At 41.2% G+C, this 27,577-nt stretch overlaps 1 protein-coding gene across 12 annotated transcripts in view; it reads left to right on the top strand.

Moving 5' to 3' along the window:
- Positions 1-27,577, top strand: part of KALRN (kalirin RhoGEF kinase) — a 684,488-nt gene that overhangs the window by 382,379 nt on the left and 274,532 nt on the right. For all 12 annotated transcript variants that reach the window (XM_017855309.1, XM_017855307.1, XM_017855308.1 and 9 more), the window contains exons 14-16: positions 8,456-8,651; positions 17,764-17,930; positions 25,574-25,693. In XM_017855309.1, the coding sequence (XP_017710798.1) occupies positions 8,456-8,651; positions 17,764-17,930; positions 25,574-25,693 (483 nt within the window). The remainder of the gene's footprint in view (positions 1-8,455; positions 8,652-17,763; positions 17,931-25,573; positions 25,694-27,577) is intronic.

Genomic DNA, 27,577 nt, shown 5'->3' with positions numbered 1-27,577 from the left:
GTCTGGTGCATCACTACAGGCTCTTCTCTGGGGGACACAGAGCCATTAGTCTGCACAGTCACTGTTAGCTGTGGATCATCTAAGGGCCCATCATCTAGTCCAATTTTGCCACTTTTTCTTCCATAAAATCCACTCGAGACTGCAAGGCCTTGCTGTTCTCCACGTTTGTAACATGCCACATCCACGAACATAGCAACTATATCAAGAAAGAAGCTAAGATCTATTTAAGGGCATCTTTGTGGACTCTTCCTAATGATCACTATCACATTTTCTGAATGTACCCCCAGAACCTTTGGGGAAAACATGTAGAATTAATACAATGAAGTAAACCTAATCCTCAAAAAATATTTATTTCATAGCCTCTTCTAGACTTTTTGACAAATTAATTTCAGGATCACTGAGAGGTTTTCCTTACTATCATCCTTTATAAAAAATAAAAATAAACAGGATTATTCACACAGCTTTAGTATTCTGGTAGGTCACCTGTTTTCAGTAGAACTGTCAAAAATCCCTGATGGAATATTTAGATCGCTCTGTAATGGGGTGGATCTGGGGCTGTGGACCTGAGCTCAAGTAACATTATCAAGGTTCAAATGCTGTATGCTCCTTCTTTCTGGTAAGGATGCGGTAGAAGGTGTTAAGCTTACACGTGGGGGGGAAACATTCTGACACTCAAGCATAACTAGGTTCTAGAATGAGTGAGCAATATATGTTATAGGAGCTCTTCAACAAAAGAGAGAGCTTTTAAAAGGAGAATAGAGTTCCACAAATCTCAAAATGATAAAAGGCAATGGGATGGACAAAATTATAAAAAGGAATGACCAAGATCCCTCCCAACCTTGTTAATTGACAGTTGTGATTATATCAGGGACCTCAGGGTTTTTTTTTTTTTCGTTTGTTTTTTGAGACAGAGTCTGGCTCTGTCACCCAGGCTGGAGTGCAGTGGCACGATCTCGGCTCACTGCAAGCTCCGCCTCCCGAGTGCCCACCATTCTCCTGCCTCAGCCTCCCGAGTAGCTAGGACTACAGGCACCTGCCACCACGCCTGGCTAATTTTTTTGTATTTTTAGTAGAGACGGTGTTTCACTGTGTTAGCCAGGATGGCCTCGATCTCCTGACTTCATGATCTGCCCACTTCGGCCTCCCAAAGTGCTGGGATTACAGTCATGCGCCACCGTGCCTGGCCAAGGACCTCAGTTTTAATCATGATGATAGAGAAGAAAAGAACATGAAATTGGCCATAAAAATTATCCAATTATCCAGATTATTCAATTGGTATAGAAATTAAGTAATTGAACATTGGAACTCATCAACTACAGCATTTTTGCAATATGTTCTCACATTATTTTGCCAAAAATTAAAAACAACTGAGTGGATTTCATTACTTCCAAGTCCCTTTTCTTTTCTGGAAATTTGTTACAATATCCCCAAAGGTCTTTAGCTATTTAAACAAATATTTTAGCTCTTCAGAGAGATTATACATATTACTAAAACAGGTAAATGCTATGATCACTTTAAAATAATCTGCTTTAGAATTCACTAATCTTATCATTTTAAGAATTGATTAACAGAGAGGAACTCAACATTATATTGGACAAGAGTAAATGACCATGGTACTTTAGCTGGTTTATTCATTGTGGTAACCTGTATCGATACATTATAGATAAAATAGCTCTTCCCATGCAATGAGATGGTTTCTTCAGCTGCAATATGTCTTTCCCTCTCAGCCAGCATTTGTAGGCCAGTGGAGAGTATTTGTCTTCCACTTTCCTCATCTTCACAAAAAGAATGATGTCATAAAACAGAAAGATGCTCATTTTGCAATTGACAACGCAGGTATGTCAATGGCATCCCATCACAATGTAATGCCATGGACCCTTTCTTCCTAGTGGTATTTGGAATGAGATTGAATCTTAACATATGCAACATATATAGTGTTGATTAATGTATATAATCACCTTTGCTGAGAGACAGTAATGCTGTGATCAAGTGTGTAGTATTTTGAGTTAGACTGCCTGGGTTTGAAACCTGTTTTACTGCCTTTACTAATGGTTTGGCCTTAGGCAAGTTGCTTTGCTTTTTTTTTTTTTTTTTTTTGAGATAGGGTCTCATTCTGTCACCCAAGCTGGAGTGCAGCAGCCTGATCTCGGCTCACTGCTATCTCTGCCTCCTGGGTTCAAGTGATTCTCCTGGGTCAGGCCTCCAGAGTAGCTGGGATTACAGTTGTGTGCCACCATGCCAAGCTAATTTTTGTATTTTTAGTAGAGACGGGGTTTCACCATGCTTGCCAGGCTGGTCTCGAACTCCTGACCTCACGTGATCCACCTGCCTCTGCCTCCCAAAGTGTTGGGATTATAGGCGTGAGCCACCACGCCCAGCCGGGCAAGTTGTCCTTGAAGCCTTGGTTTCCTCATTTGAGAAATGGAGATGAGATAGTATTTCCCAGCCTGTTGGGATACTGTAAGGATTTAATAAGTTAACATACAATATTTTTAGCAAAGCTCCTGGCAGTTAATCAGCACTTAATACATTGTAGTCAGCATTGTTATTATTATTCATAATATGTTTTCTTTTATATATATATTTACTTCCAGGTTTTAAGCAATTAAACATCCCTTCTTATTCTTTCTCATTGTTTCTCTTCTGATGTGTTACTGAGTCATATTAGGAGATCCCTGAATGTTTATTCAGGGCACCTGCTGTGGGAGCCAAAGTTATTTGCTCTTCCCTTACAGAAACCCTGCCTGTGTAGGGAACAAATCACACTTCTATCTGCTGCAACTTAAGCCTCAAACCAAACTGCAGATGTGTCTCCTATTCATGACAAAGGCCTCTGGGGCCAGAGAATTCTATATGGGTTAATATTACCTTTATACTGAGCAATCTGGCCGAGTTGGTTTTAAAAAAAATTACTAAACTCTTTAAAAATATACTGTACTCTGCTCACTTCATCAGCACATACACTAAATTGGAACGATACAGAGATTAGCATGGCCCCTGACGCACAAATATGTGAAGTGTTCCATAGAAATTTTCTTTTAAAAAAAGAAAAAAAATACTGGAGGAGGGCAGTGTGTTTTCTTGCAAGGATAAATTATGCCTGGCATTTATCTAAGGCCACAAACACACAATTTCTTGGTCTGCTCAAAAATATATAATTAATTTAAAAGGCTCATGTGAAGTGAAGAAAACTGAATTATGAGGTTTTGTTTGTTTGTTTTTGTTTTGTTTTGTTTTGTTTTTTTAGAAGAAAACAGGAAGGGTAAAACTGGCACATTTCTGAAGTGAGAGTAGTAAAAAGAAGGATACGCCCTAAAATCAATTCTTGGGGCAGCCCTATTGATGTAACACCATGGCTAAGAGCATTGGACTTGATCATTAAATGCTCAGCTTTGCCACCACCAGCTCTGAGACCATGGGAAAAGCTATATGACTTCTCCGTGCTTTCATTTCCTCCTGTAGTGCTATGAGGATTAAATAAAGTTGATCAAACACTTAACACACTGCCTGCTGCATGATAAATACACAATACAAAGCAAAATGTCTTCTTCAGTCATACTGTCTTCTTCGTCATTATTGCCAACGTCAAAACACTGATCTGAAGAAAGAACTACACAGTGAGATTTCCAGTGTTGCAGGTGATAAAGAGTTGAAGTGGGTAGACCATAGGGAGTGGGAATAAAAGGGGGGCAGGTGAATTTTGATTCAGGCAGATACATATGAAAACATCTGGGGAAGAGGGATTATAGCTTTCTCTACACATAAATACCGGGGAATACCAAGAAAACAGGAGGAACCAGTGGAGAGAGCTCTCTGAAAACAGAGCTCAAGGCGACTGCTAAACCAACTCCTATGAAGCAAATTTTCATGGCAGAATACTAGATTTGGTGGATCTCATCTGGCAGGAACAGCTTGGGCTTCTTTGTGAAGTGAGGCTTCTCATTTTCCATTTCCCACTGCCTCTTACCCTTTTTTAAATTTTATTTTGGCTCTTTCTCTGGTTTCCCTTATTGATGTCTCAGAGTAGATAATTGTTAGAATAGAAATATTGCTGATGTATCTGTCAAATAAGTCATCATTTCCTAACTCTCCAATTAATTCAGGAGAGTAAGGGAGACAGAGGCCACTAGAGCAAGTGGGGAACTGAGCGGGCCAGGAGCTGAGACGGAGGTAACTGAGTGGAAGGAGAAAGCAAAATAGGTTGACTGAAAGTGGAATACCCTCTGGGAACCTTGTGTTCCATCTTACATTCACTGGCTTCAGGCCCTAGTTTCTAGCCTGAACAAATTCTCTCCAGATGGAGTTAAATCACTAAATTCACTCGCTGGCACAGGTTTTTCTTTTCAGTCTTGTCTCTCTGTATTAGCAAACTCACCCATGACCCATGTTATTAGATAAGCCAGAGAAAAATATCTGGGTCTGGGTGTTGTCGTGAAGCTCTTCATGCCAGAGGGTTTACTCTGAAGGGTGGTCAGGGCTTAAGCAGATTGGGAGGAAGGACAAGGGCATTTCAGGGCTATTAGACCAGTGAAGAAGGCTGGAGACAGCAGAACTTGCTGTTAGCATCAGCAAGTAAACCATCTGACTGGTTCATAACAAGAGCACAGGGTAAGGCTGGAAAAAAGGTTTGTTTATTAGCAGTAAGGTCAACTTCATGTTTGAAAACAACTATTTTTCTTTTTAAAAAATGGGCCCCTATTGTCTTCCAACCTTATGCCCCAGAAAGAAGATGGGGAGGAAGAACCTAATGAAAAAAACATCCCTAGAGGAAACAGAAAATACTTAGGAAAGAGAATAATTTAAATTCCAGTATACATTAAACACACACAAATCAGACTAATTGAAAGCTGTGGGCATCAGTGCCTGGGGGAGAGAAGGAAGGGGAGTCCAAAAGAAAGAGGAGAGAGCCTGTGGACCCAGGGAGGGCAGCCTTAGGAGGAGGCCCTGGAAATTCCCATTCTCCAGGCTTCATAACAGACCTGGGTTCCTCAATTCAATGGTGTCAGGCGATGAGAGTGGAGGAGAGTAAGGAGAGGAGAGGAAAGAATATAGAAACACCAGATATAGAATCCTGGACATATTTCACATTTAGCTTAGATTAGAATTCCCAAGATTCCAGACCTCTGAGATCACTCTCTCAGCTAAAGCCCTCTGACCTGACTCTGTTCTCCCTCACCAGGACCGTCGACACCTTCTACTCCATAGATTCCTGGCTATGGGACTCCTTGGATCTTCCTGCAGCAAATAGATAACCTCATAGACTCAGTTTCACAGAAACAAACAGAACCTAAAATCGAAAGAAAAGGCAGGCTCTTCCTTTCATGCTTGTTGTCTTAGTTTTATTCTAATTCCTCTTAGTTTGTAGGCCAGAAAATGGAGTAAAAATTGTGGTTTGGGCTATTTTCCATATATTATCCAATAAAGAACTTACATCCAGAATATATTTAGAACTTTTACAAATCTACAATGAAAAATTAACTCAATTTTTTAAAAAGGGCAAAAGACTTGAAAAGACATCTTACAAAAGTAGATATACAAATGGTCAATAAACATTTGAAAATGTTCTCACCATCATGAATCATCAGGAAAATACAACTTAAAACCATAATGAAATAGCGCTTCACACCTCCTAGCATGGCTAAAATTAAATAGACTGGTAATGCCAAATGATGGTGAGGATGTAGAGCAACTGGAACTTGAATACATTGCTACTGGGAATGTAAAATACTACGATCATTTTGAGGAACTCTGATGGTTCCCTTATAAAGTTGAACATACACCTACCCTATGGCCTATATGTAATTCCACCCCTAGGTAATTATGCAAGAGCAATGAAAACCTATGTCCCCAGAAAGGCATCTATAAGAACTTTCACATCAACCTTATTTGTATTAGCTAAACACTGGAAACAACCCAAGAATTCATTAGGAGGAGAATGGATAAGCACATTGTGGCCTATCTATACAATGGTACTCTATTCAGCTGTAGCAAGGAATGAACTATGCATACACAGCCACATGGATGAATCTTGATACAACATGTTGTGAAAAAAACAAATGTTAAAAAAATATATTCTGTATGATTTCATTCATATGAAATTCAAGAATAGGCAAAACTACATCTATGATGATAGAAATCAGAAATTGGTACCTAGTTGTGGGTTGGGGAGGGGAGGAATGGATTGGAAGGGGGCACAAGTAGGTTCTCTAGAGTGATGGAAAGGCTCTATAGTTTAATTTTGGCGATGACTACATGGGTGTATAAAATTGTCAAGACTCAGAACTGAATGCTTAAAATATGTGTATTTTGTATGTAAATTATACATCAGTTTTTAAAATGCAGTAACGAAAAAAGATATTTACAGGCCTAGTTCTGTAAAACTATAAAAGCCTATTTATGTTTTAAATTATGGCTTTTTTTTTTTTTTTTTTTCTTTTTTTTAGAAGAAACAGGGTCTCTATCACCCAAGCTGGAGTACAGTGGCATAATAATCGCTCACTGCATCCTTGAACTCCTGGGCTCAAGTGATTCTCCTGCCTCAGTCTTCCAAGTTGCAAAGACAACAGGTGCATGCCACCATGCCTGGCTAATTTATTATTATTTGTTTTGGAGAGACAGGGTCTCACTGCATTGACCAGGCTGGTCTTGAACTCCTGGCCTCAAGTGATCCTCCCACCTTGGCCTCCCAAAGCACTGGGATTATAGGCACAAGCCACTGCACCCAGGCTAAATTATCTTTTTAAAAATAATCTCTTTTAGTCTCATGAGTCTAACCCCATTCTTGAGTTAGACAATGAAGTACTTTTCAAAGATGGGGCTACAACAAAAACCTACGTTGCCTGTCAACCCACTGGTTCCCGGATCCCCCAAGGATGCCCCGCAATAAGTAATGCTGGGTTTTCCTGCTGAGCTCAGCAGTTCTCTCAATTGACCTGAAAAGATATGGGGTGTGAAGTGAGAACCTAGGGCAGCGAGGGTGATATTTTCAATGTCCCCATTTCTGCCTCAAAGAGAGCAAGTACAATTTAACCTGTTTCTGTTTTGCTTGAAGAAGGGTCTTGCTGTTAGACAAAAATGAAATCCTGTGACCCAGACAGCAGCCCCTTGTGAGGGGCTGCTGGGCTTTCCCATCCCAGCATGTGTGCCCCAGCATGGGATATAAGAGCACTGCTCCCACTTGCTTCAGTCCATCGTCTGTCTCCCTGTGTCACTGATGCTCCTGGAGCAGCAGTTTTTGATAACTTGGAAGGTTATGCCATGTGGGAGCTGGTGTGAGACCCAGCATCATGAAAACCACTCAACTAAGGCTCTGGGATATATGCTTAGATGGCCTGGGCCATCCTGGGAATGTGTGACCTGGAGTGACACTTTCCTCTCCTGAGAAAAGAGGATGACAGTACACATGCTGTCACCTTCACAGGGGTGTCATGGGGGTATCACGAGATAGCAGATCTGAAAACCACATTTACAGACTTTTAATTTTGATTCACATAGGTGGAGTTATCTAGTTCAGTCTTCTGAGTTCCTAGTCTGTGGATGATTGCAGAGATTGTAAAGGAAGTATAGGATTTAGTCCCTATTAGCAGAAAACTGAGAGTAGACCTGGTGAAGTCATGTGAGTTAAGGTGTAGAGAAATGAACAATTAGCAAGTTGCTATTAGGGCAATGTTTCCATTCATTACATGCTTTAGTATTCATTAGAATCATGAATGCCTTTCAATTGATTAAATCTGCTTGAATTTCTGGAGGTATGCCACACATTTATATTTTGTTTAGTGTTTAGTCACTATTTTTAGGTGTCAACCTTTGTAATAGAAGGACAGAATGTTGCACAATACAACATGGGAACCAGAGTGGGACCCCTGGGTTTGATGGACACTGCTCTTTAACTGATTGTGTAACTTTGGGCCATTCACCAGGCTTTTCTAGTCCTCTGTTTCTGTTTCTGAAATAAACTCACTACTTAATTTCTGAGAACCTCTTTAGTTATGAAAATTGTTACAGCAACCACGGTGGGATGGTAGACAAAGTCTTTGCAGTTAGTAGAAGAACTTTATCTGTCTCTGGCAGGTTAAATCACCTCATCTGTCTGTGTGAGGGTCAACTTCCTCTTCTAGAAGATGGACCTGGAGATCTCCATCATGCCTGCCTCACTGGGTTATTGTGAGGATTGAACAGCAAGGAGTATGCAAAAACTCTATAAGCCATAATTCATAATATAAATGTTTGCTGCTGTTCCTTTTCTGTTGCTATAGGCATTGAAAAACCTAGAGAGCACTCTTGGATCCATGTATACAAGAGTGCACGTCAATGTTGCTTAAATAGTCTAAGGGCTGAAGAATTCCAAAGCAGAGACTTATCTGAGGGGTGGATTCATGAATAAGGCTTGGAATTGTAAGTCTTAACCTAACAGTCTCTCGTGGACCCTGTGCTGACGACAGTGGTTCCCTCACAGGTGACAGCAGAGCTAGACGCCTGGAATGAAGACTTGCTTCGGCAGATGAATGACTTCAACACAGAAGACCTAACCCTGGCAGAACAGCGGCTGCAGCGCCACACAGAACGGAAGCTAGCCATGAACAACATGACTTTTGAGGTCATCCAGCAGGGACAGGATCTGCACCAGTACATCATGGAGGTCCAGGCATCAGGTGGGTGACCTCGCTCATTCTTCTGGCAGGGGAGATGATGAAAACAAGCATACCAGCTAGCCTGCAAGGAGCACTGCTACATCGTTTATTCATTTTATTCCTACAGATACAAAGAATAGAGACTTTTACCCACATTTAAAAAAAAAAAGAAAAGAAAAAGAAAGGAAACGAGACCAGGTGTGGTGGCTCATGCCTGTAATCCCAGCATTTTGGAAGGCTGAGGTGGGTGGATCATTTGAGGTCAGGAGTTCGAGAGCAGCCTGGCCAACATGGTGAAACCCCATGTCTACTAAAAATACAAAAATTATCCAGGTGTGGTGGTGGATGCCTGTAATCCCAGCTACTTGGGAGGCTGAGGCAGGAGAATCTCTTCAACCTGGGAGATGGAGGCTGCAGTGAGCAGAGACCATGTCACTGCACTCCAGCCTGTGCAGGAGTCAGATGAAAAAAAAAAAGAAAAGAAACGGAAGCCATGAGAGCTGAAACAGTTCCCAAGGTTACCCAGTTAGGCTGTGCTCAAGTTGAGAATAGGGCCAGGGTCTCCTGGTCTGCAGAGAGAGTGAGAGAACCGATGATGGCAATCAGCACAGGTTCCTTTAAAAAATGGTAGCCTGGAAAAACAAACCAGAAGCAGTCAGACATTCATATGGATTGTATTCACATGTGTAGCGGTTTCCTCTTCTGCTCCCGACCCCTGCTGCCAGCACGCATTCTCTAGCCCTATCCTCTACTCCTAAGCTATCTCCTTGTCTCCTGTTCCTGCTTCTTAGTCTCCTCAATTTTTAATCACTGGTCTTTGGGTGAGTATAAGCAGTACTGATAAACATTTATGACAAGATCATATAATTTTGTAACTTCTCAGAAAAACATGGCTGAGTTACTCAGATTTAACTTCTTTTCCTGCTCAAGATTTATTCAAAATTTATCTAACAAGTGAGTGAGTCCTTACTGTTATACTTCCCACTCCCCAAGTCAGCCTTTGATGTTAGAATGAGAGAGCACCATGGTGATCCACTGGTCCAGAAGAAAAGAAGTCACATGGCTGGTCATATCCCAGGGGAATGCTAGAGCCCATACATAACTCTACCTCCCAACCCACTCCACTGCCCTCCTACCCAGGTCCTTGTTGGCTCAGGTTTCTCACTCTCCAGCACGAGGTAGACAGGAACTAAGGCCATCAACTATAAAACGCAGTTGGGCCATGTCCCCGCTTATCCTGAAGGATATGGAAATCCTGAGATTGTCAGGGGGACCTTAGCAGTCATACTGAACTTTAAAGTACTGTGTTTCTTTTGATGACCTGAAAGAGTAAAGACCAGCATTCAAAGGGACTTCACTCCTGACCAGAGGAGAGACAGTCTAGTAAATTCTGTTCACTTTTGTCAACATAGTCTGTCCTTGAATTTTCATCTGTGCTGTGAACAGACTGCATCTGAGACCCAGGCCTGTTCACAGGTGTGCAGCTGAAACCCAGGCCTATTCACAGGTATGCAGCTAGTGCTCTGTGTAGTCCCAGGAAGGGCTACTCGCCTTGCAGTCTGTCTGGGGACTTTTTTTAAATGACACTCCCCAGGCCCCATGCCCTGATATTCTGATTTAACTACCTCTAAATGGAACTTGGGCAACAGCGAAAAGCTCCTCAGGTGATTCAGCTGTGTGGCCAGGGCCAAGAACCACTGCTTTTAATCGTGATAATTAAGCCACAACAGCTGACATCTCCGGAATGACCTAGGACAGCGGCTCTCAAAATGTGATCCCCATATCAGCAGCATTAGCATCACCTGAGGATATGTTTGAAATGCGAGTTCAAGGGCCCATAACTGAACCCATTACATCAGAATCTCATAACATAAATGTTTGCTGTGGTTCCTTTGCTGTTGCTATAGGCATTGAAACAGCGCATACTCTTAAAGCCCTATACACAAGAGTACGTGGCAATGTTGTTAAATAGTCTAAGGGTCAAAGAATTCCAAAGCAGAGACTGATCTGAGGGGTGGATTCATGAATAAGGCAGTGTTGCTTAAATAGTCTATGGGTGAGCAGAGTGTGGCCCAGCAATCTGTGGTTCAATTAGCCCTCCAGGTGATTTTGTGCACCGCTGACCTAGTATGTTGCTACTCAGTGTGGGCCCTGGGCCCAGCAGCACCAGCATCACTTGGGAGCAGATTAGGAATGCAAAATTTCTGGCCTTATCCCAGACTTGTGAATCCGAAAGTATATGTTAATGAAATCTCCAGGTAAATGGTGTGTACATTAAAAATTGGAAGTCAGTGTTCTAGGACATGGACTGTACCTTATTAGGGAAGTCGGGGAAACCATAATCCTTTCTCTGTGATTGGGAATCTTACCTGGACTCGGCATTTAGCCCCATGACCTGCCCTCATGGTACTCACTGTAGCTATCTATGTAGCTACGACTGGGAACCATAAGAGAATGCAGACACAGCATCTAGCAGAGAGACGGGCAGAGAAGCTATGCAGGGATGCTCACCCTTCATCTCTCATTGTGGATGTGTCCAGCAGGAAAAGGAGCCTTGTCTGCCTGGACACTTGCAGCACTTATTACCAGGGTGCTGACGTGACCCTGGGCAAGCCAACCTCTGTCCCAAGAGCCAAGTATCCATAGTAACAGAAAGACTACTGGGAGTTGGAAGTCCCTGAGGACTGCTTGTGGCTGAGGTGGGCTGTGCTTGGTGTCCACCTAAACCATGAGGGCTGAGCGGGTGAAAACACCCCAGGCAGATGGGCTGCCCACCCTCATAATATCCTGTTCTAGAAATGAGCTTTGTCAAAAGAGGTTTGATTGGCCTCTTCAGCGCCTCTTACTGAGGCTGGCTGTTCTCCTGCTCCTACCACAGCTAGCTGTTCAGTCTGGCGTACACCATGAGGCTTTCAAGAGAATGAATCCAGGGGTTTTAGGAATGCTCACTCCCTGTCTGGCTGAATGCCTGGTTCTGCAGGGGAGGCATCTAACTTACCTCTGGGCTTAGGGAAACGGAGGGTAGATTCACACCAGAGCTGGAGGGCAGGGATGGAGTAAGAGGTGAGCCCAGGTGGGCCTTGACCCCCAATGGCTAAGGAATGTAAGACTTCAGAGACACAGGACTGAGGCAATAAATGGCTTGGGGAGTTACAGTCCAAATGGACTGTATTTGGACTAAAGGTAAAATAAACTGTGGTCTTAGAAAAAGGACAATTAGCAATATTAAAACTTTTGTTGGTCTTTAGTTCATGCTGAATAAGGGCTTATGCTTTGATTTTGTAGTAGCAAATGGAACTAGGGAATTTTTATATGCTTCTTTTCAAGTGTGAAGTTTCTAATATTGAGCCAGGCTCTACTAAATCGCTCTGGTGTACCCACAACTCTAACCAAAGCAAAAGCCTTTGCTTAACATCAGGCTCAGGAATAGAGTAAATAGGAACAATTTCTTAATTTGCTCATTGTTCTTTCCTCACTATGGAATCATCTATTTGAGCCTCAAGTTGGGAGGTGGTGGGTTTTGCTGAAAGAAGTTGGGGGAAACATGCTGGCTGAATTCAAGGTCCAGTTCCACCACCAACTAGCAGTCTGATTTTGGAAGTTCTTTTTCTCTTTAGACTTTAGTTTCTTCTTCTGTCTAGTGTGGCAGGCCTTGGTTCCTAAGGTTCCCTCCAATTCTCACTTTCCGAAATTCAGCCTAACTGCCCTCGTTGGCCAGGCCATACTTCTTCTCTCCCATGAAATCTGACCATGCGACTGTTACACTTGACTCGAGGAGTAAGACAAGAGCAACATACCCTATGGATATGTTGCTTTTGTGATTTACTCAAAGCATCAACTTCTCTCTTTATACAATGTTTGTAAATGAGAAATCTCTGGAGTCTGTTGCCATGATACTTAAAATTTACTTTGCCTGAGAAGAACGCAACCCCAACGTTTAATAATAAATAAATTCTTAAAATAAATTAAGTTTTGTGAGGCTCACTCTTCTCCTTGAGCGTAAAGGCTAGAATACAAAATCAAGAGGAAACCCTGGGTTGAAATCCCGGCCGCACCTCTTAGGACCTGAGTGTCCTTGTACGTGTTCACTTGTCTCTCTAAACCTTGCCTTCCTCTGAAAAGTAGTGATCTTCAGAATCCTTACCACATAAGGGTCATGTGAGGATGAAGTGGGATAACACGGGAGGATGGAAAGGGTTCAGTGAAGCTTGGCAAGTAGTATCTGTTGTACTCCTAGCACATGCTACATTCTGTTGAAGTTATTTGTGTTCCTGTAGTCAGCAGCATGAAGGAACAAATTCTTTCTTCCCTCTTTCCATTCCCAGCATCTAGCAGAGCCAGTGTCTTGTGCCTAGCAAGTTCTTAATAGTAATGTTTGCTGAATTAATCAAGAATGAACATCAATGTGGGTAGAACAGATGTTTTTTTCTTTCAAAAAGGAAAGAAAAAAAATCTGGGTTTATTATTATTATTATTATTATTATTATTATTTTCAACATGAAAGCTACTCTGGGGTTAATAGGAATGTGGATCTGAGGGGCTGAGAGGAGGGGAAGAAGAAACCTTGACATAAAACAATGGTTCTTAACCTGGCTGTAGATTGAGAATCACCTGGGAACTTCTTAAAAATACCAATGTCTGGGCCCCATCCCTCAGGGACTGTTAGTTAATTGGTCTGATGTGGGCCCAGATTTTTTTTAACTTCCCAGGTGATTTTAAGGTACAACCAGTGTTGAGAACACTGATGTAAAAACCTCATTAAAGGACTTTGTGATTTCTGAACTGAGTGTTAGGTAGACGGAGTGACACAGAAAGAGGAATAGACAGGGGAGGAGAAAAGAAAGAGAAAAGAAGATGTTCTGTATCTGAGGCAGATACCGATATTTAAAGAACATAGTTTTTAAAAACGTGTTACAAGTATGGACAGCATAGCCAGAAATATCTGAATCTTACTCTAGACCATGGTCACCTCTCTCCTTGAGGAAATTAAAGTGGTACCCTCACCTGGTAACAAACGAAAGCAAACTAATGCTTATCGTTGTTAGCTGTGGCTTTTAGCCCTAAACAAACACCAATGCAGAGCATTCGCTGAGTGTAGCAGAAGGAATATCTCTGTTTCCCCAGGTTTCTGGCCATTGTACCATCTTATCCAGTGGTTCATAATCTTGGTTGCTGTTGGAATCACGCCTGGAGCTTTAAGACTTACTAATGGCTGGGTCCTGACCACAGAGATTCTGAGGTTATTGGTCTGGGGTGTGGTTAGGACATGGTGATTTAAAAAAAAATTCTCCAGCGATACTTGGGAGGCTGAGGCAGGAGAATCGCTTGAACCCAGGAGGCAGAGGTTGCAGTGAGCCGAGATCGCGCCACTGCACTCCAGCTTGGGCGACGCAGCAAAACTCAGTCTAAAAGAAAAAAAAAATTATCTGCCGAATCTGATGTGAGCCAGGGTTGAGAGAAGCAGTCTAACAGCATTAAAGCCACCATAGTTTCCAATGATACACATTAGGTGAGTACATAAACACCTGTCAGTAAGATTTTATATTTACATTTTGTACAAGCCATTCAATACTTCATCAGCAATCAAAAGTGTATTCATTATAATTTCTCTGAGGGAGAGGAAAAAGGGAGGAAATAAATATTTTAAGCCTACTAGATGCCAAGCACTGTATACATTGTATCTCACTTAGTTCTCACAACATCCCTGAGAAGTCCTCCTTGTGATTCCCATTTTACAGACAAGGAAACCGGGGCTCAGAGAGGGTGAGAAGCTCAGAGTCTCTCCATTCATAGCAAACAGAGCAAACCTAAGCCGGTTCTTCCCCCAAGCTCTCAGGTACTTTCCACCACAGCATATGACCTCAGTTCTCTGAAGAGGCTCGTTTGTTCATTGATTAGGTATTTATTGGATGATATAAATGAAGCATTGTGCTAGAGCCTGAAGAGGCAGAGATGGGTAAGACTGACATGGCCCTGGCATCGGGAAGCCTGCATTCCGGGACAACGTGGATAGGTTAATAAGGAACCAACTTGAATGGAAGTGTTCTGATTGGGGTATGGACACAGGAAATTGTGGGGGCAAATCAGAAAGAAGTCTCAATAGAACTTTTTAAAAAGAGCCTGACAAATGATTTCCTCACAAATATATTCCACTACTTGATGGAAAGAGGAAACATGTCTTTTCACATTTCTGAGAGCCCCTAAGAAAAACAGATGTATCATTAGATTGAGAGCAGTAATGTCAACACAAGCAAACTCTGCCTGCTGCTGATTGACAGATATTTACCATTTGATGGGCTTTAACTGGTACTCGTGTCAGTGTGTTTGGGGGCAGTAGGAGAGGGGGTAATTTCTATTCTTCTAGGTGTGGCTGGAATAAATCTTCATGTTCCTCCCATTTACTCCATCCACCACATGATGTGTTCCTGAGGAGTACAGAGGTGCAATAAGGATTGTCTTCATCCATTTTATTTCCTGTGTTTATCTCACATAAGACAACCTCAAATGAGGTGGATGAAAATGCAGGGACTGAGTCTCAGGACTTGCTGGGAGACTGCTCTGTTTGATGCCCTAAGCAGGTGGCTGTCCTCTTTGACAGATAACATGTGGTGTGGCAGAGTTGAGCTATGAGGCTCACTTAGAAAGACATTTTCCCAAGCCCAGCATCCTGAACACCAGAGACACATGCAGAATGAATATGAGCTACAACAAACCGCATCAAGACTGGAAGTGAGAAAGAGTGTCTGCTTCTGCAGATGGATCTTAAATTGCATTTCCAGAAAGTAAAGATAAAAGTCAGGGGTCATCCCACTATGCCAAGCACTGCAGAGGTAGAAATTTTTGTGTTCTTACTTTTTATTTCAGTCAGGGAGATGCTCTACCTCATCCCCTTGGTAATTGAAAATAGTAACTGGAAGGAGTTGGCTGCCAAAAGAACAAGCCGTTCTTTTCTCTGTCTCCCACAGATATTTCAGGAGCTGGGACTTGGAATTATGAAACAGACACACACAAAAAAAAAAACATGAAAAGATACTGAAATTATTACCATGTAATACCAGAAAAAAAAATGTTCCCACTTTCCCATATTGTCCTTATATAAAACACTATTTTTGCCTCCAGAGATAAATTTCCCTTAGCATGTACAGACTTTCCTTATACACCCCCGACTATATGTTGCAGGTGTGTTGGTGGTGACAGTGATGGATTTCTGATGGTGTGAGTAGAGTGATGGGGAAATCTTTCAAATGGGATTTATTTTTTAGGTAGCCATATGTTGAGACTGGCAGGTTCCGTTGGGTTTGATCCCCATGGAAGTACACTACCTTTTGGTGACTTATCTGCAGGGCTTTTAAGTCTGAACCCCATCATTGGTTGAGATCCTGTCCTTCAGAATCACAAAGTGTCAGCATCAGGACCAAAGCTGCACTGGGTCTAGATTGTTGGATGAAGAGCCAGGGAAAGGACTTGGACAGAACTAAGAAGCTGCAGAGCCAGGTGGACTCAGGGATCAGAATAAGCAAGCAATCCAGAGTTAGGATTTTCCTAGAGCTAACGATCTGAACAAGGCCAAATAAGAAATATGTAGACAATCCAAATCAAGAAACAACATGGGCCACAACTTGCAACAAGTCGGAGGCATTTAGAAACCAAGAGGGCATGAATGTGAGAAGGCAGAAAGTTAAAAGTTTAAGAGTCAGGAGTCAGGAAAGCCACAGGACGAAGCAGCAGTGGTCTGTATTTTTTGTTTATCAGGTATACACAGTAATATGTATATATGAGAGATATTTTACATGCATCATCCCATTTAATCCCACAAGTTTAGGAGGTAGGTAGCTTATGAAGTAGGTAGGTATATAAATTCATATTTTACATATGAGCAAAATTAGGCTTCTGAGAGTCTAGATAACTTGCCCAAGGTGAGGATTCCAACTTAGGACTATTCCAAAGCTAGTACACTTTCATGTAGTCTTTGAGAGCCAAGTAAGGAATCAAATTCAAGTTACTAGTGAAGAGAAGGACTTTGATTACTAAGACAGTTCCTTTGCTCTCTCTCTGAGTTCGTTAATTTCTGAGGCAGAAATTTATTTGATGAAGGCCACCTAGGCCTGCTGATGATAATGTATAAATAGGAGAACTGGCATGGTGAAGAGAGGAAGTGTGTGTGTGCACCTGTGCTCATGAATTGGGAAAAGTATATAGGAAAAGTAAGACAAGGAGGTAAACAAGGAATGTGACCACAGCTTCTGGCTGGCATATATTGACTCAAGGTTCCCATTACAGGTCAGATCGTTGACAGTTTATTAATGTTGGATGGTTTATACATAAACCTTGAGAACACTTGTCAGTGACTGGCTGGGTTTACTAATTGTAAATCAGCAGAAAAACACTGAGCAAACTCTCCTTGTGTGGGCACAACTTTAACATGAAGCTTTTTCTAAACGGATAAGCACTCGTTATCCCTGTGGTATATTGCTGGGTTGTATTTATTAGGTGTGTTTGCCTGAGTTTTATAAATAATATATGACAGCTAGCTTATATTTCTAACAGTTCCTGTTTTTAGAGAACCTAAGTAGTTGGCTAATAAAATCACCACTGTCCATGTGCAACCCTTGGAGGGAATTTAAATTGAATTTTTAAAAATCACTATTGTGTAGCTACTCTCATTGGAGTGAACTTACCATCTAATGATAAATTATATCTGACCAGCTAAAAAAAAAAGTGTGTCGTTGGCAGAAGTACTGGGACAGTCTTTTGGTTTGGTTTTTGATTTTCCAATATGATTTAGAGACTTGTTTGTGAATATTCTGGGTGTTGGCAAATCCCCCAGCAGGAATTGCTGCGTGCTGTCGTGTCTAGGGATGGACCTCTATATAACTAATTCCTGTTGATAATAAGGAGCTGATCATCCGTTGAATTCTCAGGCAAAGGATCAGTTGATACAAAAGAGATGACATAATTTTGGCATCCCAGACATGGGTGCATTATGGTGCTCAGTTTCACAGAGGAATGTTTAGAGTTTGGGAGGGTGTGAATAATGACTGTTTCCAAATTCCAGTTTTCTTATGCATATTGAAGGGAATGTAACCTTCACAGTACTAGCTGATTTTTAATTGTTTCCATTTTTTAAAATCAGGAATTGAGTTGATCTGTGAAAAAGACATTGATCTGGCAGCCCAGGTGCAAGAGTTATTGGAATTTCTCCATGAGAAGCAGCATGAATTGGAGCTCAATGCGGAGCAGACTCATAAACGGCTAGAGCAGTGCCTCCAATTACGGCACCTCCAGGCTGAAGTCAAACAGGTAAGTCCGGCCCCTTCTTCCTTCAGCCTGGGTTTCTCAGCCAGCCGAGCCTGACCTGGGACCTACTCCTGATATGAGGTAAGGCATACAGAGCCACAGGTGCCCCTTTAAGTAACCGGCACTTCGAAAATAGGTAAGTTAAGGACTACTTGTATTAGTTTCTGAAAACTTGGCTGCAGTAACAAATAGACCCAATGATACAATGGTTCAAACAACAAATGCTTGATTTCTTGCTTACTTGACAATCCATTCCAGATTTGTCCTCAGTCACTGAATCTATTCTTTCTTTCTATCCTCAATCCTGTCAAGCAGTCCATGGGAAATATACAAATCCTTTATCAATAAACATATTTAGGATATAGAGTCAGGTTAATTAATTTGGGGCACTCATGTGCCTGACACATAGTTAATATTCAGTAACTAGTAGCAATTACCATCACTATTTCCAAAGTGTGTATGGTTATTATAGGAAAGTTTTCTTGCCATATTAAAGTTGATTTTAAAAAGGAAAAAGCTTATCTGCATGAAGCATTATGCTAGGTGTTTTATGCTTAATCTTTAGGAACCTGTGGGAACATACACACAATGACCAATGTCACATTTTTAAAATAGTACAGGCCAGGCATGGTGGTTCATGCCTGTAGTCCCAACACTTTGGGAGGCAAGGCAAGAGAGTCACTTGAGGCCAGCAGTTTAAGACCAACCTGGACAACATGGTGAGACTGCACAAAAAATGTTCAATATTAGCTGAATGTGGTGGCACATGCCTGTGGTCCCAGCTAATTGGGAGGCCAAGGAAGAAGGATCACTTGAGTCCAGGAGTTTGAAGCTGCAGTGAGCTATGGTCACGTCACTGCACCTCAGCCTGGATGACAGTGCAAGACCCTGTTTCCAAAACATAAAAATTACAAAAAGTACATATATTAAGAACAGACTAAGTGGTAATTGTTTTAATTAGCTATTTGTACAAAGGTGGGGGTGAAGAAGTGAAAGTATGATAATAGTTCCATTTTGTTGAGTGCTGTGGGCGTGTTACACACATCTTCATCCATCCTCACAACCATTCTCTGAAGTAGACTTTATTCCCATTTTATAGATGAGGCTATTGAAGCTTAAGAGGTCAGCAGACCACGATCACCCTGAGGAGAGAGCACATCACCACTCTCCACAGGTCCCGGAGGGGTTCCCAGCAGGGCAGGTACCACATCACTCCTGTGGTTGCCCCTTTCTGCCCCCGTTCTACCCAAATCATCCTAAGCAAAGAAGCATCTTTTAAACACGTTTTTCTCTTGTCTATAGTGGCTGCTGGAGCTTTTACCTTTTTTCTTCAGAAAACCATAGCTCAGCATGCTGGAACTTTTAGAATTAAGCCTTTTGATTTAGTATGAGGGCCAAAAACATCTTATTTTGTTTAATTGTTGCTTGATTCCTTATATTAAAGGTATTCCTTCCTCTAATGCCTCTGTCTTAGTTATTATATTGTTATTTATTATAAGTCTATCTTCTCCACTCCCCATCTCTTCCAATCAGTGCTGAGCTATAGCCCACACATGCCATGCTAAAGATCTGTATTCTGTGCAGATTACATTCCTGAGCCCCAAGCAAGGCACGGTTACAGTGCTGCCCTCCAGGTTGTTTCTGCTTAATGACACTGGGATCAAACCTGAGTCTCCAGAGAGACATGTTATTTATAAGGACTTGATGGAAATCCTAGCAGGCCCAGAACAATAATGAGTATGCGAATTCTGTGACTTAGTAGTTAAGACTGGACTTTCTTTTCATATGAGAAATCCTTTCTCATTTATAATCTCATTTTAAGAGAACATACCCATGGGGAGAAGTGGTGTTATGCTTACTTTTCAAAGGAGGAAACTGAGGTACCATAGGGTTAGTGCTCCCCAAGCCCTCTTGACTAGTCAGCTGAAACTTCAGCCCAGGCCTCCTAAATCCAAGGTCCTACTGTTTGCCTCTGCTGGCCCCTACTCTTGCCATGTGGTCCCAGGAGAAATAGAAGCCCTCCAACGTATGTGAAGTGAAATGAGCCAGGCACAGAAATACTACACGCATGTGGGAGCTAAAAAAGTTGATCTCATAGAAGTGGAGAGTAGAGTAGTGGCTATCAGAGGTAGAGAAGGGTAGAGGGGAGGGGATGATAAGGAGAGGTTGGTTAATGGGGACAAAATTACAGTTAGAAGGAATACATTCTAGTGTGGTATGGTACATAGGGTGACTATAGTTAACAACAATTTATTGTATATTTCAAAATAGCTAAAAGAAAGAAATTTGAATGTTTCCAACACAAATAAATGAGGTGATGGTTATCCCAGTTACAGCGTGCACTACACATGGTATATCTGCATCAGAATATCACAGGTATCCCATAAATATGTACAATTATGTTTATCAATTCAAAATTTAAAATAAGAATCCTTCTAGCTGAATGGTCTTAGGTTTTCGTGACCTCAGCAGTACCATGTATGAGAGGACAAGAGCAGGCATAGCCTAAGCTTGATGGAGAGGGTGGCACCTGTCTGAGGTCAGCAAGGCTCCAGCAGGTCATCGAAGTCCTCTGCTGCACCTACGTGGTTATTTCCATCAGTGGAAGGTGGCAGGAATGACCATCTGAACAAAACATAACAGGAAAATCATTCCTGTTTGACTTTGAAATGAAATATATAAATTTGCTCTTGTTCCTGGTTTTTAGTTTATTTTTCTCCAACCTCAGTGGTAGATTCGGGTCCCTAATTCTCTTTTCCTTGGCTGATATTAAAATAGAAATATATTCATTCTCCAACTACACATCCTATATAGGAGGAGACTGGGCTGATGATAAGTATTTTGTTAAATAGGGAAGTAGACTGTCTATATATAAATAATCCAGGGTGAACTAATATTTATATACATTCCCATTTATAATATCATGAGTGAGGAGACAAAAAAGGAATTCTTCTGTGGCGGTGGGAAGATTCCTTATTTCTACCATGACAAAAATGACACACCGTGGGATTGTCGTTCAAGACTGTACAAAATTGCTCAAACCAGAGTCTCAGGGAATCTACCAAGCCCTTTGCAAAGGGCATTGGTCCTCGAGGTGCCAAGGGACTGCTGCTTGGTTAAGCCACCATGCCTCATTAGACAGGCTTGTTTTCCTTGTCAGTGTAGGCTCTTTCCTTAGGGAGCCCTCTGATCCAGTTTCAGAGAAGGCATTTGTATTTGATGGAAATTGGTGGAGCAGGAAATACTGATTTGGAAGCTGTTGACTCTTGGAAAAAGGGAGTTAATTTAGATGTCGGTATTGATCAGTGAGGCTAAATTTAGACAGTAGCTTGAGAGTCTCTTTTGAATATAGTCTCAAAAAAGAAAGAAAAAGGACACTTTAATTGAAATGCCACTAATGGGGGCAGAAAGGGAGAGGACAATAATAGATTATGATACAACTATGTCATTAGAGCTCATAGATTAAAGGTTTAGATTTGATCATGGCCCATCATAACCTTAAGTGTAGTTTTACCAAAATATTATTAAAGTGAAGTACTGAAAAGCAAGGAAAGCACAGACATTAGACTAAAAATTATATTAATGGACTCAAAAAAATGAAATTGATTGATGCAACTGATTTTCTTTCTGAGGGTTTATATAGGACTTTATATGTAAGATAGATAGCCCAAACACCCCTAGAGAAATGGTGGACCTTGAAGGGAAACCACTCCACTAATTACAGCCCATGGAGCAGATCCCTGGACCACTCAATGCCAAATTACTCTCCAAACCCCACAGAATGCTCTGATAGCTACCAGGAAAATTACTACTCTGGTGAAGATGACCTCACATCTATTAGATAATTCAGAAAGATTTGAATGACCTACCTAGTGAGCATAAAACTAAATGAATTTCCATATGTATTCCTGCAAAGCAGTGCATTTAGCAGAAAATAAGCTAAAATGCATTTATAAAATGTTGTGTCTCTAAGCTATGAGGAAACAAGTTATATTTATTTGATCACTAAAGACATTGGCTTAATTTCCTTCTTTGCACCAAATGCTGGCCAAAATTTGCATATAATCAAGATGGACAAAGGAGAAAATATTAGTGTGTCCTCATTCTCCTGTGGAGAATACTGTGTTCAATTCTGTTGACTGAATATAAAAGAGAGGAATTGAAGTAGAGCCAACAGAGGGGCAGCCAACAGGACAAGTACCATCTTTTTGTTTCAAAATGGAGATAATTAAGAGGACATATGGCCACAGCCTATAAACCATGAAGGATGAACATGTGCAGTCTCATAGACCATGGATTTTTAGAACTAAGGAATACTGGACATATGACAGGCTCCCTGCTACCATCTGAGGAGCTGATTATTTTTCCTGTGGCTAGAGTTTCAGAAACAACTATGCCTTGTGATAAATCATCTACAATAGAGGTCCTTAGAGTCAGTTGCCTTCAGTACAACCTCATAGCTTTGCTGTAGGTATGACCTTGAGAACACAGCCATCTACAGGTGGCTTCCCAGCCTACATGGTTACAAGGCTCAGCCTGCCCAGTTTAAATGGCATCACCATTTGTGGATATCTTCATCCACTTACTCAAATCCCTTCTCCAGAGTTGGGCTTAGCTGAGTTTTCCTGGCCTGAGAAGCAATAGATCTTCATGTACAGTTCCCCCTCAAGCTCAGACTGAGCTGAACTTTTGACCTAGCTCTTAAGTCCCCAAGCAGTGATATTCTTTCAGTCCTTCATTTCTACGTAGCTGATTTTCTTGGACACCCTATAGATGTAGGGGCACTCTTTGAGTTTTGAAAGTAATGTGGAATGTTAGAGCTGGAAATTATCTTTAAAGATCATCTAACCTATTGGCTAAATTGTTGCCTTAAATGATTGATCAATGTCAATATTCATTTTACAGTTTGAAAAATACTTTTACATTAATTATTTTATTTTCTCTTTACCCCGAGCCTTATGCAAGGGAAGTGTTCACATTTTACAGATGAGAAAACTGAGCCTTGGGGAGCTTAAATGATGTTTGCAAGGTCACACAGCTCAAGATTAGTAGAACCAACATTTTCTCATTTTAGTTATGATGTTTCTTAACTTGCACATATTTGTATGCTCACAGAAGAATAACTAGCCAGTTTTATGAACCTGGAAGATTGAAAATACCAGTAATAGAAAATTATACCAACAAGGGTTATCAGTGATCAGAGTAAAAGGATAATGATGACAAAACAGCTAAGGAAGCTACATCACATCAGAATATGCCAGTAAGCTCATACAGACTCTGGAATAAAGCTCTCTTCTCATTAAGAGAGGTATAAATAATCACCTCATTATCCAGCTTTTCTCCAAACTAAAAATCACCACCAGTACCATCATAATCAGCAGACTTTACATTTTACGCATTGTTGCGTCAACCCTGCAATGCAGAAAAGGAAGGTACAATTATCCTTATTTTACAGATGAGAAAACTGAGGCTCAGAGGGGTTAAGTGATTTTGCAGGTAAGTAAAAGCCAGGTTTCTGACTCCATATGTTATGTTATTTCTCTGCTATGCCAGGTCTACGTCCAGGACTGACTCTTTCATAGGGATCAGCCCCACCCTGGAGCTAAGCCATGGATATAAACTACCATGCATTTTTAGCTTCCTAAAATCAAATCTCCCACTTTAAAGTCCTGGAATGCCTTTTAAAGAGCATTTAGTAAATAAAAATGAACAAGGAAATGACGTGATATAATTTAAAAAGTAGGTACTGAAACCCATGATGTTTCTAAATGGGAAGCTGGTAAGTAGGGATCCTACCACCATAGCTATAATTCATGTTTCCTGTTGACTGAAACTGGAGAGAAAAATTTTCTAACAAAACTGAAGAGGTCCAAAGGGAGTCAAATTGTCCTACAGGCATTGATGTGTGATGCACTTGGAGAAGTGGTTTCGCTGACACCCTCAAATGAATCTTCAGACCAAACAAAATGCAGTAAATCATGGCAGAGGGACACCGTGAACTCCATTTCCCAAAGAGGTGAGGCATTTGGGCATGCAGTCTATGAATGCATGCGCCCAAAGTTACAGGCAACTTTTCAAAATAATTAGCACCTCTAGCTAGCCAGCCACAGCCCACCAGTGACAACAGGGATTTCACGTGTACACCCTGAGCAGTTATTTCCTGTAACTAATTGCTTTACAGATTGGCATCTCATCTACAATCTGCCAGCCTGGCCGTGAATTAACATCTCAATCCAAGTAGCCCAGCTTTAGTGGGATTTATGACCTGATGTTATCTATGCACAATAAGGCATGAGTCATGTTTTGCCCAGGGATGAAATTTGAGACGTGCCTATGGGTTATAGAGCAGGAGACTAGGCTTGGTATTTTCTAATTGTTCAATGTGAGGAAGTAGAGGGGAGAAAAATATGAAAGCAAATCTGAAACAGATGGTGTCTTTCTCCTTTGGCATGAGGTGACAGATGGGCGGTATTTACTGATCTTGAAATTTCAGAATAGCTTTTATTTCTTTTCCAAGCAAACTCTCAGACTTCCTAATAAGGAAAGTATTTGGCAGTGTTCTGGTGACCAGACACCAGGTAGATTTTCAGAGCCTAACTCTTCCAGTTGCATTATTTGTTCTGACTTTATTAGCTGGATAATTTCCACATCCCCTTTTCACCTAGAACTCTCTAGACAGTGTCAGCTGTTTCTTCTTCTATCCTAATATTCCCTCGTTGAGTTTTCTTTCTCCCAGTACTTGTTAACATCACATAGAAGTTGTATTCAACCTACCCATGGCCTCTAAATAATTTAAGTCGATTATATTATAGCTTACTCCCGCTTTTCTAATGATTCAGAAGATGGGTTATTCCTATTTTGCTTGTTTTCTTTCTCTTTTCTCCTTTTTTGGGGTTGTTTACCTACTGAAGTTCAAATCTGCCTACCCTTGGTTATTTTGCAAGGTAGAGGAGTTTAGACTCACTGCTCAGGTGTGACCTGGGTATACTCCATTACTTCAAAAACTACACCACACCCATTATATGCAAAGTACTGTGCTATGTACTGTGTGAGACTAAAATATGACTAATATATTGTCCTGGATTTCAGGAAGTTTATGTTCTCAGGGGGGAATGAAACATAGGTTGAAATAACGAAATCAGGAAGTCTGTGGTGAATACCATAAAGGTGGTACATGCAAAATGATATGCTCGCACTAGATGAAGATGAGATTGTTTCTAGCAAGAGAGATTAGGTGCAAAAGGTTTCCATAAGTTGTTATTTGAACTGGACCTTATAAAAAAAGAAAAGGATACCAGCAGATGGAATGTATTTATTTATACCATCCTGTGTTCCAGAAGGAAGTTTAGACATGTATACAGTACCACCATATTAAGTAATGTTTGCATTATGTGGGTGAGGAAATTGGGACAGGGGGTGACGTGGAGCTGGGAATAAAGCAGGTACATAAAATAAGTACCTTATGGCACAGGTACTCTGTATGATTGGGGAGATGACCATTTTAATTATGGAGATCTTTGCTGTCCTCTCTCCAACAGAAGATAAATGATAGTGAGCTCTCTGTCTGAAGTCCCCACGAGAGGAGGCAACAGCTCTGGGGAAACTGCGGAAGGCCATTCATCTGTGTGCTTGTCCCGATTCCCTAGGTCCTGGGATGGATCCGCAATGGAGAGTCAATGCTCAACGCCAGCCTGGTCAATGCCAGCTCTTTGTCCGAAGCAGAGCAGCTGCAGCGGGAGCACGAGCAGTTCCAGCTGGCCATCGAGGTAACACCCAAATCTGGCTGCACTGTCCTCCCTTCCCCTTTCTGCTCTGTACCTCAGGCAGGGTGATTCTCAGGTGTGGGTGTTCCTTCAGGCAGCGAAGGCCGTACCCCTTCTAGTAGAATGGTCCAGGGAGCCTCCTTCTTATCCAAAAATTGATGGGGAAGCAAATGCAGGGGTTCATCCCCCAGGGAGGCCTGGTATGAGAAAACAAGTATTCACACTTCATATGAGAATCTTTGTTATCTATCTGTACCTTCAATCTTTAAGGCCACTGGTACATTGGTTTTTTAAAATACATTCTAGATATGTACCATGTGAGGAAATGTAAAAGTAAAAGGTTAGAAGTCACTTCCGGTGAAGATCACTCAAGATTGAGGATAAACAAGTACAAAGGTCATTATAAATTAGGATCCTGTTTTTAACCATTTGGTTTACATGTAACCCTTAGATACTATTGTCAGAGTCTGCCTTTTAACAAGGGTAATGAGCACTGGAGCAGATTGCACCAGATATTTTTACCCCGCTGAAAGTAGTTGTTCAATAATGCTGGTTGAACAATATTTAAAGAATAAACTGCAACCAGAAGAAGTTCATCAACAGGGACTTTTTAGAAGGCTATTTAAAAATAAAACTTCATTTATGATAATCTAATATAAATTTTGTCTTGCTTTAAGTACCCTTAATTATCCTTTTTTACTAGGACATTGTCCTTCCCAGAGAGACTTGAACTGATTGCTTTAGAGTGGTGTAGGAAAAAGAGTAGGAAATGGGACACAGGAACTATATTAAAAATAAAATAAGTTAATTACCAATGGGAAAAGAGACAGAATGAAAACTTCAAAGACATTCATTACTTGTGGTTCAGTATAGAATTCAACCCACTTCTGAATGTGTAAGAAATGCGAAGATGTTATCTTTTGCTAAAAAAAAAGATTGTTAATGGGTCATTTCTACAACAATGATGGCAAAATAATAAAATTTTAATTGCCTGTGTCTTTTTATGCAGTAATCCAACTGATTGCTCGCCATTTTTAAGCTAGTGTTGATTGATTGCAACTATTTAATTTCCCGGAAACCATCGTGGATGTATAAACAGTGTTAAGATGCATGATATTTTCTTAGGAACCATTACTAGTACTAGAAGAACTATCTGGGATTTGAGATTTAAAAGCAAACTTCATATTGCACACACTGCATCAGCAAATCATTTTCTAAGGCGGAATTAACCAGAGGAAATAAGTTTTATTACCATCAGCTGTCTCTATTGTAGCTTTCTGACACACCGAAATATCACAGTGTTAGGATGTATTCACTATAAAGAAAAAATCAGGATTGGGGTTATAATCAAGAAACAGGGCCAGGCATGGTGGTTCACGTGTGTAATCCCAGCAATTTGGGAGGCCAAGATGGACAGACAACTTGAGGTCAAGAGTTCAAGACCAGCCTGGCCAAATGGTGAAACCCCATCTCTACTAAAAATACAAAAATAAAGTAGCCAGGCATGGTGGTGGGTGCTTGTAATCCCAGCTACTCGGGAGGCTGAGGCAGGATAATTGCTTGAACCCAGGAGGTGGAGGTCGCGGTGAGCTGAGATTGCACCACTGCACTCCAGCCTCGGTGACAGAGTGAGACCCTGTCTCAAAAACAAAAAAAGAATCGTGCACACAGCAGTCAAGTTCCCACAGTCATAGCAGCAACGAAGAAAATGAAGGCTGAGTGATCAGACTAGAGGTATAGCACAGTTATGAGACATGCTGGGCAGAATGAAGACAGCTCTTGGCCATACCTCCTCTTTATTTATCTTCGGTGAGAAGGTTTGCCTAAATCAAATGGTGGGCAAGTAAGACCAAATGTCATAACACACTTAAGTATCTCAATGAGCTT

Source organism: Rhinopithecus bieti, unplaced genomic scaffold, assembly GCF_001698545.2.
Source record: "Rhinopithecus bieti isolate Rb0 unplaced genomic scaffold, ASM169854v2 scaffold_39586, whole genome shotgun sequence".
NCBI classification, from domain to species: Eukaryota; Metazoa; Chordata; class Mammalia; order Primates; family Cercopithecidae; genus Rhinopithecus; species Rhinopithecus bieti.
This window is presented reverse-complemented; position numbering and strand designations above follow the sequence as displayed.